Raw genomic sequence first — 15,430 nt, 5'->3', positions numbered from 1 at the left:
TATTGCTAAGGTGCTATGAAAATAAAGAATCCACAGACTTTCAAAAAGAAGTAAAAACAGGAACTCTGGACTAAGATGTGGTAGGCAGACTTTCGGCTTCCATGATCTCGGTCCCTGGCCTTCCTTACTCTAGTGAATGCTGTTGTAGTACATTAAAAAAAGGCTTCGCAGATGAAATTAAGGTTACTAATCAGCTGGCCTTAAAATGGGGAGATTATCCAGGTTGACCTAATATAATCACGAGCCCTTAAAAGCAGAAGAATTTGCGAGATGTGGTAGAAAGGGAAGTGAGAAAGATTCCAAACATAAGGAGGATCTGACCCGTCATTCCTGCTTTGAAGATGGAGGGACCCATGAAGAAGGAATGTGAGTGGCCTCTAAACACCAAGAATGGCCACCAGCTGGCAGCCAGGAAAATAATGGGGACCTCAGTAATGGGGACCGGTAACTGCATCAAACTGAATTCTGCCAAGAAGTAGTAGCAGGAAAATGACTTCTCCTCCACAGTCTCCACATGAGAATCCAGGCCAGCCGATACCCTGACTTTGTCCTCTAAGTAGAGAACCCAGCACGGCCTGCCCAGGCTCTATCCTCCGGAAGTATAATATAATAAAGAGGTGTTGTCCTAAACTGCTAACTTTGTAACACAAGCAACAGAAAACTAACACATAAGGTAACTGAGTGAAAAAGCCAGCTTTTACCTTGAGGGTTTCTACTAAATCCTGGAGCTCTTGAGCTTCACCTATGATGGATGCAGGACGTGAGAGGGACAGGAGATATAAAATGCAGGCCCACTCAAGGTGGAGAATGTAACTGGAAACTCCCACATAAAACTGGAATCTCAAAAGACTATACTCTCAATAAAAGGACACATGGCAACTGAAAAGACATTCTGAAATAAATTTCAAAGCATACAAAACTTAATTAAATCCCCATGAGTTAAGTGATAAGAGTATAAATGTCAAAGTTATGAGATGTCTGTCTTTTTTCTCCCTACATATTTATTCCATCTATATCTCAGTCCCCCAAGTTAACTTTAATACCTTGTCAAGTATAAGAACTATGTAAATTTACCATCACTTAAGAATAGGCGTATCAAGACTTCATAAAACCAGAAGGCAAAGAGCTAAAGGCTGAAATTTCCAACTATTGTGAAACAGTTCACGGCAAGAAAACATTCTGGAATTCAAGAATGAGAAGCAGTGCTCTAAATGATCAAGCTAATTTTCAAAATATTCTTTTTTTGTTTTTTTTGAGACTGAGTCTCACTCTGTCACCCATGCTGGAGTGTAGTGGTGCAATCTCAGCTTACTGCAACCTCCGCCTCCTGGGTTCAAGCGATTCTCCTGCCTCAGCCTCCCAAGTAGCTGGAATTACAGGCGTGTGCCACCACACCCAGCTATTTTTTGTATTTTTAGTAGAGACGGCGTTTCACCACGTTGGCCAGGCTGGTCTCGAACTCCTGACCTCAAATGATCCACCTGCCTCGGCCTCCCAAAGTGCTAGGATTACAGATACGAGCCACCGCACAGGGCCTAATTTTCAAAATATTCTGAGAGGCACCAAGTACAGTGGAAAGAGTGTATTAACAGAGACAGGACTGGTGATACATATCACTGTCTCTGCCTATTTCTCTCTGTTATCCAGTCAAAAATGTAAGTTAAAAAAATTAGAACTCTCCAAATTTGTTTTTTGTTTTTGTTTTTTGTATTTTTGTATTTTTTTTTTTTGAGACAGGGTCTCACTCTGTTGCCCAGGCTGGACTGCAATGGCACAAACTGGGTTCACTGCAGCCTCAACCTCCCAGTTCAAGCGATCCTCCCACCTCAGCCTCTGAGTTGCTGGGCCCACAGGCGTGCACCACCATGCCAGGCTATTTTTTTTTCTTTTTGTAGAGGAGTAGAATGATGCTCAGACTGGTCTCAAACTCCTGGACTCAAGCAAGCCTCCCACCTTGGCCTCCCAAAGTGTTGGAATTACAAGTGTTAGCCACTATGCCCAGTCCTGAAATTCTTTTAGCCCTTTTTGTGCACGAATCCATATAGCTTCACCACAAAATCTCATTGCTACTAAGTATCTTCAGATTGATTAACTGTGTAGATAATCATTTAGATGGTCTCAATTTAGAATCAAATCAGTTTCTACCTTTTCAATGGCATGAGTACAAAAAAGCACACCGTCACTCAGTTCTAAATACATGCCATCTAAACATCTTTATTATACACAGATCTGCACAAAACCAAAATTACTTTATGCTTTCACGATTAAGACAGAAACAAATTAAGTAGAATTGATTTTTCAAACCTGTTTTGATGTAAATATCTTCTCATATCTTCTGTTTTTTGAAACTCCCTAATGGCTACTGGCTTTACTGGTGAACCCTAGGCCAGAGGACAGAAATAAATAAATTTAGTATATTAATCCAGAACACTGCAATTGCACAGTTCACATCCAATTTGTCATTTAATTTGTATATTACACTAAAAAATATTTTAATAGACTTTTCAAATGTAAACTTTAAGTTTAAAAGCATCATATGCTATACTGCTGCTTTAATAAACAAAAACATTCACAATCCACAAACATTTATTTTATTTTATAAGAAAGTAGATTTCCTTCTCACTGTATTATATACATTACAGTGACCAAGCACAGTAATATTTACTGAATAATAAGATGTTAGAATTGGAAAGGAACTGAAGAGGTCACTAACAGACTTCCATTTAGGACAGAAATTCCCACCTACCCTACCCTGGCATTTGCTCAGTTTCTCTTGAATATTTCTGGTAATAGTGAGTTCACTGGGCAGATTAAATTTCTTTATTTATTCATCACAACAAATTGTCTTTTTTTTTTTTTTTTTTTTTTTTTGAGACGGAGTCTCACTGTCGCCCAGGCTGGAGTGCAGTGGCAGATCTCGGCTCACTGTAGGCTCCGCCTCCTGGGTTCACGCCATTCTCCTGCCTCAGCCTCCCGAGTAGCTGGGACTACAGGCGACCACCACCTCGCCCGGCTAATTTTTTGTATTTTTAGTAGAGATGGGGTTTCACCATATGAGCCAGGATGGTCTCGATCTCCTGACCTCGTGATCCGCCCACGTCAGCCTCCCAAAGTGCTGGGATTACAGGCGTAAGCCACTGTGCCCGGCCAACAAATTGTCTCTTATCATACTCATACGAACAGTCTTGAATGTGTTGATGAATATCAAGATAAAACAAAAAGTAATTTCTATTTATGGTAAAATACCGTATTTAAAAGGAAAATATTACTGGCAATTTTACTTATTTACAAACTAAAGACTAAGAGGTCATTTTCAAAAAGTATTACTGAGGAAAATTAAACTGGTTTAAAATACAGACCACACACTGAAAAATAAAATTATAAATCAAAGGTAGAGGATTAAAGGTTATCAAAGGAAAACCTATAGAAGCAATACAATCTTGTTTCAACACCAAAAATAATTATCAAAATGGTTATTCATCAAGGGAAAAATAAGAAAACAACCTTCCCAAAAAGGATATCTACAAATCAAACATAAAACTACTTACCATCTACTTCCAAGAAATAGCATCTACCTCCAAGAAATAGGTATATCACACATCACTAGAAACTTCTGGTGAGTTACTTCAAAGGGCTAACAACTGACTGTCTTAAAGTCTGGACATGAGATCCCAAATAATAAACTACAATTCTACAACTCTGATGCAAAAATAATTTTTCTAATTTTAGTGAATACGCCATTTTAAAATTTTTGTTTATTTAGAGACAGAGTGTCGCTATGTTGCTCAGGCTGGTCTCAAACTCCTGGGCTCAAGCAGTCTTCCTACCTCAGCCTCCCAAGTGGCTGAGATTACAGGAATGAGCCACCAGGCCAAGCTATACCACTTTAAAAAATAAACACAAATCTCTCCTAGGACGTTCTATCAGTGACTTACCATCCTAGTTTTTTTTTTTTTTTTTTGGATACAGAATCTTGCTCTGTCACCTAGGCTGGAGTGCAGTGGCACAATCTTGGCTCACTGCAATGTCCGCTGCCCAGGTTCAAGTGACTCTCGTGCCTCAGCCTCCCGAGTAGCTGGGATTACAGGCACCCGCCATGACACCCAGCTAAGTTTTTTTAAATACATTTTTAGTAGATACGGCGTTTCATCATGTTGGCTAGTCTGGTCTCAAACTCCTGACTTCAAGTGATCCACCTGCCTTGGCCTCCCACGGTGCTGGGATTACAGGCGTGAGCCACCACATCCAGCCCCATCCTAGTTTTATGATACTGCAATTATCTAAAATTATTCTAAGAGGCACACGAAATTTTCATGACAAAATGAATGTGACATTGGTTTAATTAAAAAAAAAATCATACCATGTTCAGACAGGAATGGTCTATGTATATGACAAGTATTATAATAAAATTAAATAATAGTAGAGTGTTTAAAACCTCACATAGATTAGTTTTAACATTCCATTTTTAGATAGTGTTCAGGAAAATAAAAAGATACTTCTTCACTGGTTGTGAAACCATCTAAAATAATGCTGCCTCATCATATTTTCACAGATGCTAAATTTTACAAAAGCTTTATGACACAGAAGTCATAAAGACTACCATACGTAACAGGCAGCCAGAGTTTTAAAAATATTATTACAAAACAATATAATGAATTAAAGAAATACTATTTTTTTAAAGTAGTATAATAGGCATTTTCACTTTTAGTAGAGATACTCCATTTATACAGCCTAAGTAACCATAACATGATCAAAGAGAAAGACCAGGAGAAAAGAAAATGAATTCCTTTAAGGATTATAATGTGTCATTGTTAATTTTAGTTTTATTGCAAAATAGTTGCCCCTTGCTCCAGCAGCCTCAACAAGTAGTTTCATCAATCACCTGGTACACTGCTATCTCTGGGCTGTAGGACTTTGACTTATATAATTTTATCCAACTTTAAATACAAGAGTGTCTCTTTACCAACAAAAAATACGGTGTTCAAAAGTATTCAGATAGGAAAAACCAAGGCCCTTTTTTTAAAAAAAAGAATGATAATACTGGCTGGATGCGGTGGCTCACACCTGTAATCCCAGCGCTTTGGGAGGCTGAGGCGGGCAGATCACCCGAGGTCAGGAGTTTGAGACCAACCTGGCCAACATGGTGAAACCCCGTCTCTACTAAAAATATAAAAATTAGCCAGGCGTGGTGGCGGGTGCCTGTAATCCCAGCTACTCGGGAGGCTGAGGCAGGACAATCACTTGAACCTGGGAGGCAGAGGCTGCAGTAAGCCGAGATCGTGCCAAGGCACACCAGCCTGGGCGACAGAGTAAGACTCTTGTCTCATTAAATAAAGAATGATAATATCACTCTACAACATGTCCCACTTGAAATGATTATTCTCTATTTCTTTTTTATTTCTTTCCTTTTAGCTGTCTCAGACCAAAGGATTCTTCTCTATTTCTAAAAGGATAATACATCATTCTCTAGAAAGGACCCAAGTGTTTCTCAAATAATCACTGCTTAGAGCCTGAAACCAACTCCAGACATCAACATCACATCCACTAAAGTGAAGCCATTTTATTATGCTGACAAGAAGACTGAAGAATGCTATTCTATCTGAGACCCTTGGGGAATTGGCAGAGATTCTGTAGTGGGTTGAATGCACATTTGTTTTCTAAGGCAATTCAATGCTCCACTTAAGAGATACCCAAGAATTTTAATAGCAAACAATTTACGTTCTGTGTGACTTAGCACAAAAGCTCCAATATAATTCAGCATATTATAAAAATTCTATGGTTAAGTCTGCATGTTGCCACAAAAGTCAACTTTTTGGTTTAACTGTCAATTAACTACTGACCGAACTATGATTCATCAGTTAGTAACAATAAAAAAGCAATAAAAACAACAATGAAAAGCATCATTGTATTTTTCTTTGTACTTTCTTCGAAGGCCTTAACAGTGCCTAGACTTCTTTTATTCCTTCTGCAAAATTCTGAAATCTTTCTTGTTTGAAAAATAAACCTAAAGCCTACTTGAGACTACTGTCTGATTTTTCTGAATAAATCTGAAAAATTCAGTGCTGAAATCAGAAGCGAACATAATGAAAACAATTAGGCTTCAGTCAACAAATCACTGATATAACAAAACTTTATACTATTATGAATTATTTTATGAAGGGATAGCAACATATTTAGGCTTCAATCTATGTACTACCTCATGAGAGATTCGCCGCTGTTCAATATACGCCATAAACTGTGAACTAAGGCTGTCTGAGTCCGGTCCCTTGGGCTGTCTCACCTCGGCCTCTTCTTCCTCTGCAGTGCAGCTGTCTATGTAGTCAATCTGATCCAGATCATGTTCCACTGTATAAACCACACACACACACACACACACACCAGAAAAAAACATTCAAATTAGATAGCCAATAAAAGACATTTACTTAATTCCTTTTCCCCATGATTTTCTATTTTGAAAGTGGTAGGGATGATAAAAACTTTAAATTACTTAAGTCTTTTTTTTTTTTTTTTTTACCCATTTTATGTCCAAGGTTGGTGGCTCACACCTGTAATCCCAGCACTTTGGGAGGTGCAGGTGGTGAGTGGATCACCTGAAGTCAGGAGTTCGAGGCAAGCCTGACCAATATGCTGAAATCCCATCTCTACTAAAAATACAAAAATCAACTGGGCTTAGTGGCGCATGCCTGTAGTCCCAGCTACTCGGGAGGCTGAGACAAGAGAATTGCTTGAACCCGGGAGACAGAGGTTAAGGTGAGCCAAGACCGTATCACTGCACTCCAGCTTGGGTGACAGAGCGAGACTCCGTCTCAAAAACAACAAAAAAAATTAAATTAATTTTACTTATATTTTATTTTGTTTTTTTGAGACAGGGTCTCCCTTTGTCACCCAGGCTGCAGTGCAGTGATGCAATCTTGGCTCACTGCAACCTCTGCTTCTCACGTTCAAGCGATTCTCCTGCCTCAGCCTCCCGAGTAGCTGGGATTACAGGTGTGCACCACCACACGTGGCTAATTTTTGTATTTTTAGTAGATACAGGGTTTCACCATGTTGGCCACGCTGGTCTCGAACTCCTGTGCTCAAGTGATCAGCCCACTTTGGCCACCCAAAGTGCTGGGATTACAGGCATCAGCCAACGTGCCTGGCACGTAAGTGTTTATTATTTAGTCCATGGCCACTCACAAAAATAGGCTCCAGAAAACCTTAGTCCTAGTTCACTAAATAATGTAGTAATTGATGATAATTATTGAAATAGAGACCTCTACCATTTTTCTTTGAACAGCTCCTTACTGTTTTAAACACAGTAGTTTCAGTTTGTGAGACAAAGAGCAAAGACTAATTTTTAAAGACTGAAAGGCACATCTTTGTGTTTTTCGTGTTTTAGGTCTGGGGCTTAATATCTCTGTGAGGAGATGGCAGGTGGAAAACCAAACACAGTCAACTCAAAAGAAAGTCAAAGGCCACACACAAAAAAGAGAAAAGGTAGGAGTAAACTGGACTTGAGAAAGAAAGAGTTTCTGACTACTATCTCCCTTCCTGTAATTGTTGTCGATTAAACAGAAACAAAAAAGATTAGAACAAAGATTGTCCTATTTGGAAAACTACCTGCTAGAGGTCAGCAATGTAGATATTTTATAGTAGTTTATGGATGGGAAGGGATTCATTTGAGGAGTTTCTTCTTCTCAAAATGCTTTAGGGTGAGGAGACGTATATAAATTATTTTTAGCCACATCTTGTTCATCTGTTAAGTTTGGGAATCCCCCATTATTTTTAAGTTTAAAAGTAATGAAACAACTACTTAAAATGGCACACTAGAAAAAAAAACTTCCTACTAAGATAGTTTTTCCAGAGATGCATTAAACCACAACCCGTTACTTCATGACGTTCTACAGGCTGCCTAAAAATCGCAGTTGCTGGAACAGTGAACTTGGGGAAGCCTATTTCTCAATTTAGTCTTCTGACTCAATTATTGATAAATAATTCTGTGAATGCAATTAATATAAAAATGAATTTTGAGTTATTAGAGTTTTATTAATAGCTAAAAAAGATGAAAAGGTTCTAAGTTTACATCCACATTAGAAACCAGGTACATAAATGCATTTTTTTAAATGTGCTAAAACTTTTCTGACTAAATAAATGGTTTATATTAAGACGATTTCTGAAGAAAGTAACTTTACTTCTTCATCCAATCTAGACCAGTGTGGCCAACTTCACTTCTTCATCCAATCTAGACCAGTGTGGTCAACTTTACTTCTTCATCCAATCTAGACCAGTGTGGCCAAAGAGAAAAATAACACAAGCCATGAAGGTGAACCACATACGTCATTTGAAATTTTCTAGTAGCCATATTTTTTAAAGTAAAAGAGGCAGCATTAATTTTAATATTTTACATTGTCCAATATGTTTAAATATCACTTCAACACATAATCAATGCAAAATATTACTACTTTACATGCTTTTTTTCAAATGAAGTCTTCAAAATCTGATGTGTATTTTATACTTACAATACGCATCAATTTGGAAAAACCACATTTCTTATTTTTTTTTTTTTTTTTTGAGACACAGTCTCATTCTGTCACCCAGGCTGGAGTGCAGTGGCGTGATCTTGGCTCACTGCAACCTCCGCCTCCCGAGTTCAAGTGATTCTCCTGCCTCAGCCTCCCGAGTAGCTGGGATTACAGGCATGTGCCACTATGCCCTGCTTTTTTTTTTTTTTTTTGGTTTTTAGTAGATTTTGGGTTTCACCATGTTGGCCAGGCTGGTCTCAAACTCTTGACCTCAAGTGATCCACCTGCCTCAACCTCCCAAAGTGCTGGGATTACAGGCGTGAGCCACTGCACCCAGCCTAAAAAAACACATTTCAAATACTCAATAATTACCACATGTGGCTAGTGGCTACCATACCGGCACAGATCTCAACATTATTTTAAGTCTTAAATAAACTGATGGAGAAAGATACCTCATATGAGAGAAACACTTAAAAGAAAACTATTGAAATGTAAATGAAATGGTAACGACAGGAGTAAAGAATCTAAGATGGTAAGGAAAAGGACAGCAAACCATTTAATTGAAATCATCACTGAGAAATGAAAGCTCTCCTCGGATAAGCAATAGATTTCTGGAAAATCAAAGTCATTTTCCCTTATAACTGGCCCTCAAAATTTAAATATGAAATTAAACATTAAACATTAAATTCAAACCAATTCAAGCAATACAGAATTTAATGCAAAAATCAAGAGTCTGCTTTGGAAGTATAAGCAAGTAGAGAGAGTGCTGCTTGCTAATGAACTACAAATTTTTTAATGTCAGAATAAGGAAAACTGATTCAGATGCCCTGGAAGAGCATCTGACAATTCCAGGTGAAGAAAAGGTAAACATTGAAAAAAAAAAAAAAAAAAAAAAAAGCACTAAATTCCTAAAAGAGATCAAATAATGACCACAGCAAGAATCTTAAAAAGGGAGAATGGTACTCCAAAAGGTCGTGGTTAAATCCAGATTAACAAAGATCTACTCCAGGTGTACTGTCTCTAATAAAGTTTCCTCCCAAAATAAAAAGGGAGAAATACTGTATTTTAACTCTGACTGAAAGCAGAAATCATAGTTTCATCCCAATGGAAAATAGTATTTTTCAATCGTATATGAAAAGAAGTCTTTAAAAGAAGAGTGAAGAAGCTATAGATACACCAACAAAAGGAGTGGGTACGAAAAAGACAACTTTAAAAAGTTAAATGATGGCAAACACTTTAGCTGTCACTGGAATCGTGTTTACCTCCGCCGTTTGTTACTACTAAACTGCCGCGGTTCTCCTGGTACTGAATGATGGCAAACACTTTAGCTGTCACCCGAGTTATGTTTACCTCCGCCGTTTGTTACTACTAAACTGCCGCGGTTCTCCTGGTACTGAATGATGGCAAACACTTTAGCTGTCACTGGAATCGTGTTTACCTCCGCCGTTTGTTACTACTAAACTGCCGCGGTTCTCCTGGTACTGAATGATGGCAAACACTTTAGCTGTCACCCGAGTTATGTTTACCTCCGCCGTTTGTTACTACTAAACTGCCGCGGTTCTCCTGGTACTGAATGATGGCAAACACTTTAGCTTCACCCGAGTTATGTTTACCTCCGCCGTTTGTTACTACTAAACTGCCGCGGTTCTCTTGGTACTGAATGATGGCAAACACTTTAGCTTCACCCGAGTTATGTTTACCTCCGCCGTTTGTTACTACTAAACTGCCGCGGTTCTCTTGGTACTGAATGATGGCAAACACTTTAGCTGTCACTGGAATCGTGTTTACCTCCGCCGTTTGTTACTACTAAACTGCCGCGGTTCTCTTGGTACTGAATGATGGCAAACACTTTAGCTGTCACCCGAGTTATGTTTACCTCCGCCGTTTGTTACTACTAAACTGCCGCGGTTCTCCTGGTACTGAATGATGGCAAACACTTTAGCTTCACCCGAGTTATGTTTACCTCCGCCGTTTGTTACTACTAAACTGCCGCGTTTCTCCTGGTACTGAATGATGGCAAACACTTTAGCTGTCACTGGAATCGTGTTTACCTCCGCCGTTTGTTACTACTAAACTGCCGCGGTTCTCCTGGTACTGAATGATGGCAAACACTTTAGCTGTCACCCGAGTTATGTTTACCTCCGCCGTTTGTTACTACTAAACTGCCGCGTTTCTCCTGGTACTGAATGATGGCAAACACTTTAGCTGTCACTGGAATCGTGTTTACCTCCGCCGTTTGTTACTACTAAACTGCCGCGTTTCTCCTGGTACTGAATGATGGCAAACACTTTAGCTGTCACTGGAATCGTGTTTACCTCCGCCGTTTGTTACTACTAAACTGCCGCGGTTCTCCTGGTACTGAATGATGGCAAACACTTTAGCTGTCACTGGAATCGTGTTTACCTCCGCCGTTTGTTACTACTAAACTGCCGCGGTTCTCTTGGTACTGAATGATGGCAAACACTTTAGCTGTCACTGGAATCGTGTTTACCTCCGCCGTTTGTTACTACTAAACTGCCGCGTTTCTCCTGGTACTGAATGATGGCAAACACTTTAGCTGTCACCCGAGTTATGTTTACCTCCGCCGTTTGTTACTACTAAACTGCCGCGGTTCTCCTGGTACTGAATGATGGCAAACACTTTAGCTGTCACCCGAGTTATGTTTACCTCCGCCGTTTGTTACTACTAAACTGCCGCGTTTCTCCTGGTACTGAATGATGGCAAACACTTTAGCTGTCACCCGAGTTATGTTTACCTCCGCCGTTTGTTACTACTAAACTGCCGCGGTTCTCCTGGTACTGAATGATGGCAAACACTTTAGCTGTCACCCGAGTTATGTTTACCTCCGCCGTTTGTTACTACTAAACTGCCGCGGTTCTCCTGGTACTGAATGATGGCAAACACTTTAGCTGTCACTGGAATCGTGTTTACCTCCGCCGTTTGTTACTACTAAACTGCCGCGGTTCTCCTGGTACTGAATGATGGCAAACACTTTAGCTGTCACTGGAATCGTGTTTACCTCCGCCGTTTGTTACTACTAAACTGCCGCGGTTCTCCTGGTACTGAATGATGGCAAACACTTTAGCTTCACCCGAGTTATGTTTACCTCCGCCGTTTGTTACTACTAAACTGCCGCGGTTCTCCTGGTACTGAATGATGGCAAACACTTTAGCTGTCACTGGAATCGTGTTTACCTCCGCCGTTTGTTACTACTAAACTGCCGCGGTTCTCCTGGTACTGAATGATGGCAAACACTTTAGCTGTCACCCGAGTTATGTTTACCTCCGCCGTTTGTTACTACTAAACTGCCGCGGTTCTCTTGGTACTGAATGATGGCAAACACTTTAGCTGTCACTGGAATCGTGTTTACCTCCGCCGTTTGTTACTACTAAACTGCCGCGGTTCTCCTGGTACTGAATGATGGCAAACACTTTAGCTTCACCCGAGTTATGTTTACCTCCGCCGTTTGTTACTACTAAACTGCCGCGGTTCTCTTGGTACTGAATGATGGCAAACACTTTAGCTGTCACCCGAGTTATGTTTACCTCCGCCGTTTGTTACTACTAAACTGCCGCGGTTCTCCTGGTACTGAATGATGGCAAACACTTTAGCTGTCACTGGAATCGTGTTTACCTCCGCCGTTTGTTACTACTAAACTGCCGCGTTTCTCCTGGTACTGAATGATGGCAAACACTTTAGCTGTCACCCGAGTTATGTTTACCTCCGCCGTTTGTTACTACTAAACTGCCGCGGTTCTCCTGGTACTGAATGATGGCAAACACTTTAGCTGTCACCCGAGTTATGTTTACCTCCGCCGTTTGTTACTACTAAACTGCCGCGGTTCTCCTGGTACTGAATGATGGCAAACACTTTAGCTGTCACCCGAGTTATGTTTACCTCCGCCGTTTGTTACTACTAAACTGCCGCGGTTCTCCTGGTACTGAATGATGGCAAACACTTTAGCTTCACCCGAGTTATGTTTACCTCCGCCGTTTGTTACTACTAAACTGCCGCGGTTCTCCTGGTACTGAATGATGGCAAACACTTTAGCTTCACCCGAGTTATGTTTACCTCCGCCGTTTGTTACTACTAAACTGCCGCGGTTCTCCTGGTACTGAATGATGGCAAACACTTTAGCTGTCACTGGAATCGTGTTTACCTCCGCCGTTTGTTACTACTAAACTGCCGCGGTTCTCCTGGTACTGAATGATGGCAAACACTTTAGCTGTCACCCGAGTTATGTTTACCTCCGCCGTTTGTTACTACTAAACTGCCGCGGTTCTCCTGGTACTGAATGATGGCAAACACTTTAGCTTCACCCGAGTTATGTTTACCTCCGCCGTTTGTTACTACTAAACTGCCGCGGTTCTCCTGGTACTGAATGATGGCAAACACTTTAGCTTCACCCGAGTTATGTTTACCTCCGCCGTTTGTTACTACTAAACTGCCGCGGTTCTCCTGGTACTGAATGATGGCAAACACTTTAGCTGTCACTGGAATCGTGTTTACCTCCGCCGTTTGTTACTACTAAACTGCCGCGGTTCTCCTGGTACTGAATGATGGCAAACACTTTAGCTGTCACTGGAATCGTGTTTACCTCCGCCGTTTGTTACTACTAAACTGCCGCGGTTCTCCTGGTACTGAATGATGGCAAACACTTTAGCTTCACCCGAGTTATGTTTACCTCCGCCGTTTGTTACTACTAAACTGCCGCGGTTCTCCTGGTACTGAATGATGGCAAACACTTTAGCTGTCACTGGAATCGTGTTTACCTCCGCCGTTTGTTACTACTAAACTGCCGCGGTTCTCCTGGTACTGAATGATGGCAAACACTTTAGCTGTCACCCGAGTTATGTTTACCTCCGCCGTTTGTTACTACTAAACTGCCGCGGTTCTCCTGGTACTGAATGATGGCAAACACTTTAGCTTCACCCGAGTTATGTTTACCTCCGCCGTTTGTTACTACTAAACTGCCGCGGTTCTCCTGGTACTGAATGATGGCAAACACTTTAGCTGTCACTGGAATCGTGTTTACCTCCGCCGTTTGTTACTACTAAACTGCCGCGGTTCTCCTGGTACTGAATGATGGCAAACACTTTAGCTGTCACCCGAGTTATGTTTACCTCCGCCGTTTGTTACTACTAAACTGCCGCGGTTCTCCTGGTACTGAATGATGGCAAACACTTTAGCTGTCACTGGAATCGTGTTTACCTCCGCCGTTTGTTACTACTAAACTGCCGCGGTTCTCTTGGTACTGAATGATGGCAAACACTTTAGCTGTCACCCGAGTTATGTTTACCTCCGCCGTTTGTTACTACTAAACTGCCGCGGTTCTCCTGGTACTGAATGATGGCAAACACTTTAGCTGTCACCCGAGTTATGTTTACCTCCGCCGTTTGTTACTACTAAACTGCCGCGTTTCTCCTGGTACTGAATGATGGCAAACACTTTAGCTGTCACTGGAATCGTGTTTACCTCCGCCGTTTGTTACTACTAAACTGCCGCGGTTCTCCTGGTACTGAATGATGGCAAACACTTTAGCTGTCACCCGAGTTATGTTTACCTCCGCCGTTTGTTACTACTAAACTGCCGCGGTTCTCCTGGTACTGAATGATGGCAAACACTTTAGCTGTCACTGGAATCGTGTTTACCTCCGCCGTTTGTTACTACTAAACTGCCGCGGTTCTCCTGGTACTGAATGATGGCAAACACTTTAGCTTCACCCGAGTTATGTTTACCTCCGCCGTTTGTTACTACTAAACTGCCGCGGTTCTCCTGGTACTGAATGATGGCAAACACTTTAGCTGTCACCCGAGTTATGTTTACCTCCGCCGTTTGTTACTACTAAACTGCCGCGTTTCTCCTGGTACTGAATGATGGCAAACACTTTAGCTGTCACTGGAATCGTGTTTACCTCCGCCGTTTGTTACTACTAAACTGCCGCGTTTCTCCTGGTACTGAATGATGGCAAACACTTTAGCTGTCACTGGAATCGTGTTTACCTCCGCCGTTTGTTACTACTAAACTGCCGCGGTTCTCTTGGTACTGAATGATTGCAAACACTTTAGCTGTCACCCGAGTTATGTTTACCTCCGCCGTTTGTTACTACTAAACTGCCGCGGTTCTCTTGGTACTGAATGATGGCAAACACTTTAGCTGTCACTGGAATCGTGTTTACCTCCGCCGTTTGTTACTACTAAACTGCCGCGGTTCTCCTGGTACTGAATGATGGCAAACACTTTAGCTGTCACCCGAGTTATGTTTACCTCCGCCGTTTGTTACTACTAAACTGCCGCGGTTCTCTTGGTACTGAATGATGGCAAACACTTTAGCTGTCACTGGAATCGTGTTTACCTCCGCCGTTTGTTACTACTAAACTGCCGCGGTTCTCTTGGTACTGAATGATGGCAAACACTTTAGCTGTCACCCGAGTTATGTTTACCTCCGCCGTTTGTTACTACTAAACTGCCGCGGTTCTCCTGGTACTGAATGATGGCAAACACTTTAGCTGTCACCCGAGTTATGTTTACCTCCGCCGTTTGTTACTACTAAACTGCCGCGGTTCTCCTGGTACTGAATGATGGCAAACACTTTAGCTGTCACTGGAATCGTGTTTACCTCCGCCGTTTGTTACTACTAAACTGCCGCGGTTCTCCTGGTACTGAATGATGGCAAACACTTTAGCTGTCACCCGAGTTATGTTTACCTCCGCCGTTTGTTACTACTAAACTGCCGCGGTTCTCTTGGTACTGAATGATGGCAAACACTTTAGCTGTCACCCGAGTTATGTTTACCTCCGCCGTTTGTTACTACTAAACTGCCGCGGTTCTCTTGGTACTGAATGATGGCAAACACTTTAGCTGTCACCCGAGTTATGTTTACCTCCGCCGTTTGTTACTACTAAACTGCCGCGGTTCTCCTGGTAC

General features: G+C 41.4%; 1 protein-coding gene across 17 annotated transcripts in view; it reads right to left on the bottom strand.

The window, feature by feature from the left end:
- Positions 1–15,430, bottom strand: part of LRCH3 (leucine rich repeats and calponin homology domain containing 3) — a 108,010-nt gene that overhangs the window by 45,623 nt on the left and 46,957 nt on the right. For all 17 annotated transcript variants that reach the window (XR_010139331.1, XM_063722413.1, XM_063722403.1 and 14 more), the window contains exons 9-10: positions 6,197–6,345; positions 2,305–2,381 (exon numbers count right to left, since the gene is read on the bottom strand). Coding sequence is in view for 16 of the 17 variants with exons in the window: in XM_063722413.1 (XP_063578483.1) it covers positions 2,305–2,381; positions 6,197–6,345 (226 nt within the window). In the remaining variant the exon portion in view is untranslated. The remainder of the gene's footprint in view (positions 1–2,304; positions 2,382–6,196; positions 6,346–15,430) is intronic.

The sequence above is a fragment of the Pongo abelii genome, chromosome 2 (assembly GCF_028885655.2).
Source record: "Pongo abelii isolate AG06213 chromosome 2, NHGRI_mPonAbe1-v2.0_pri, whole genome shotgun sequence".
NCBI classification, from domain to species: domain Eukaryota; kingdom Metazoa; phylum Chordata; class Mammalia; order Primates; family Hominidae; genus Pongo; species Pongo abelii.
Note: the sequence above shows the minus strand (reverse complement) of the source record. Positions and strands in the feature narration are given on the sequence as shown.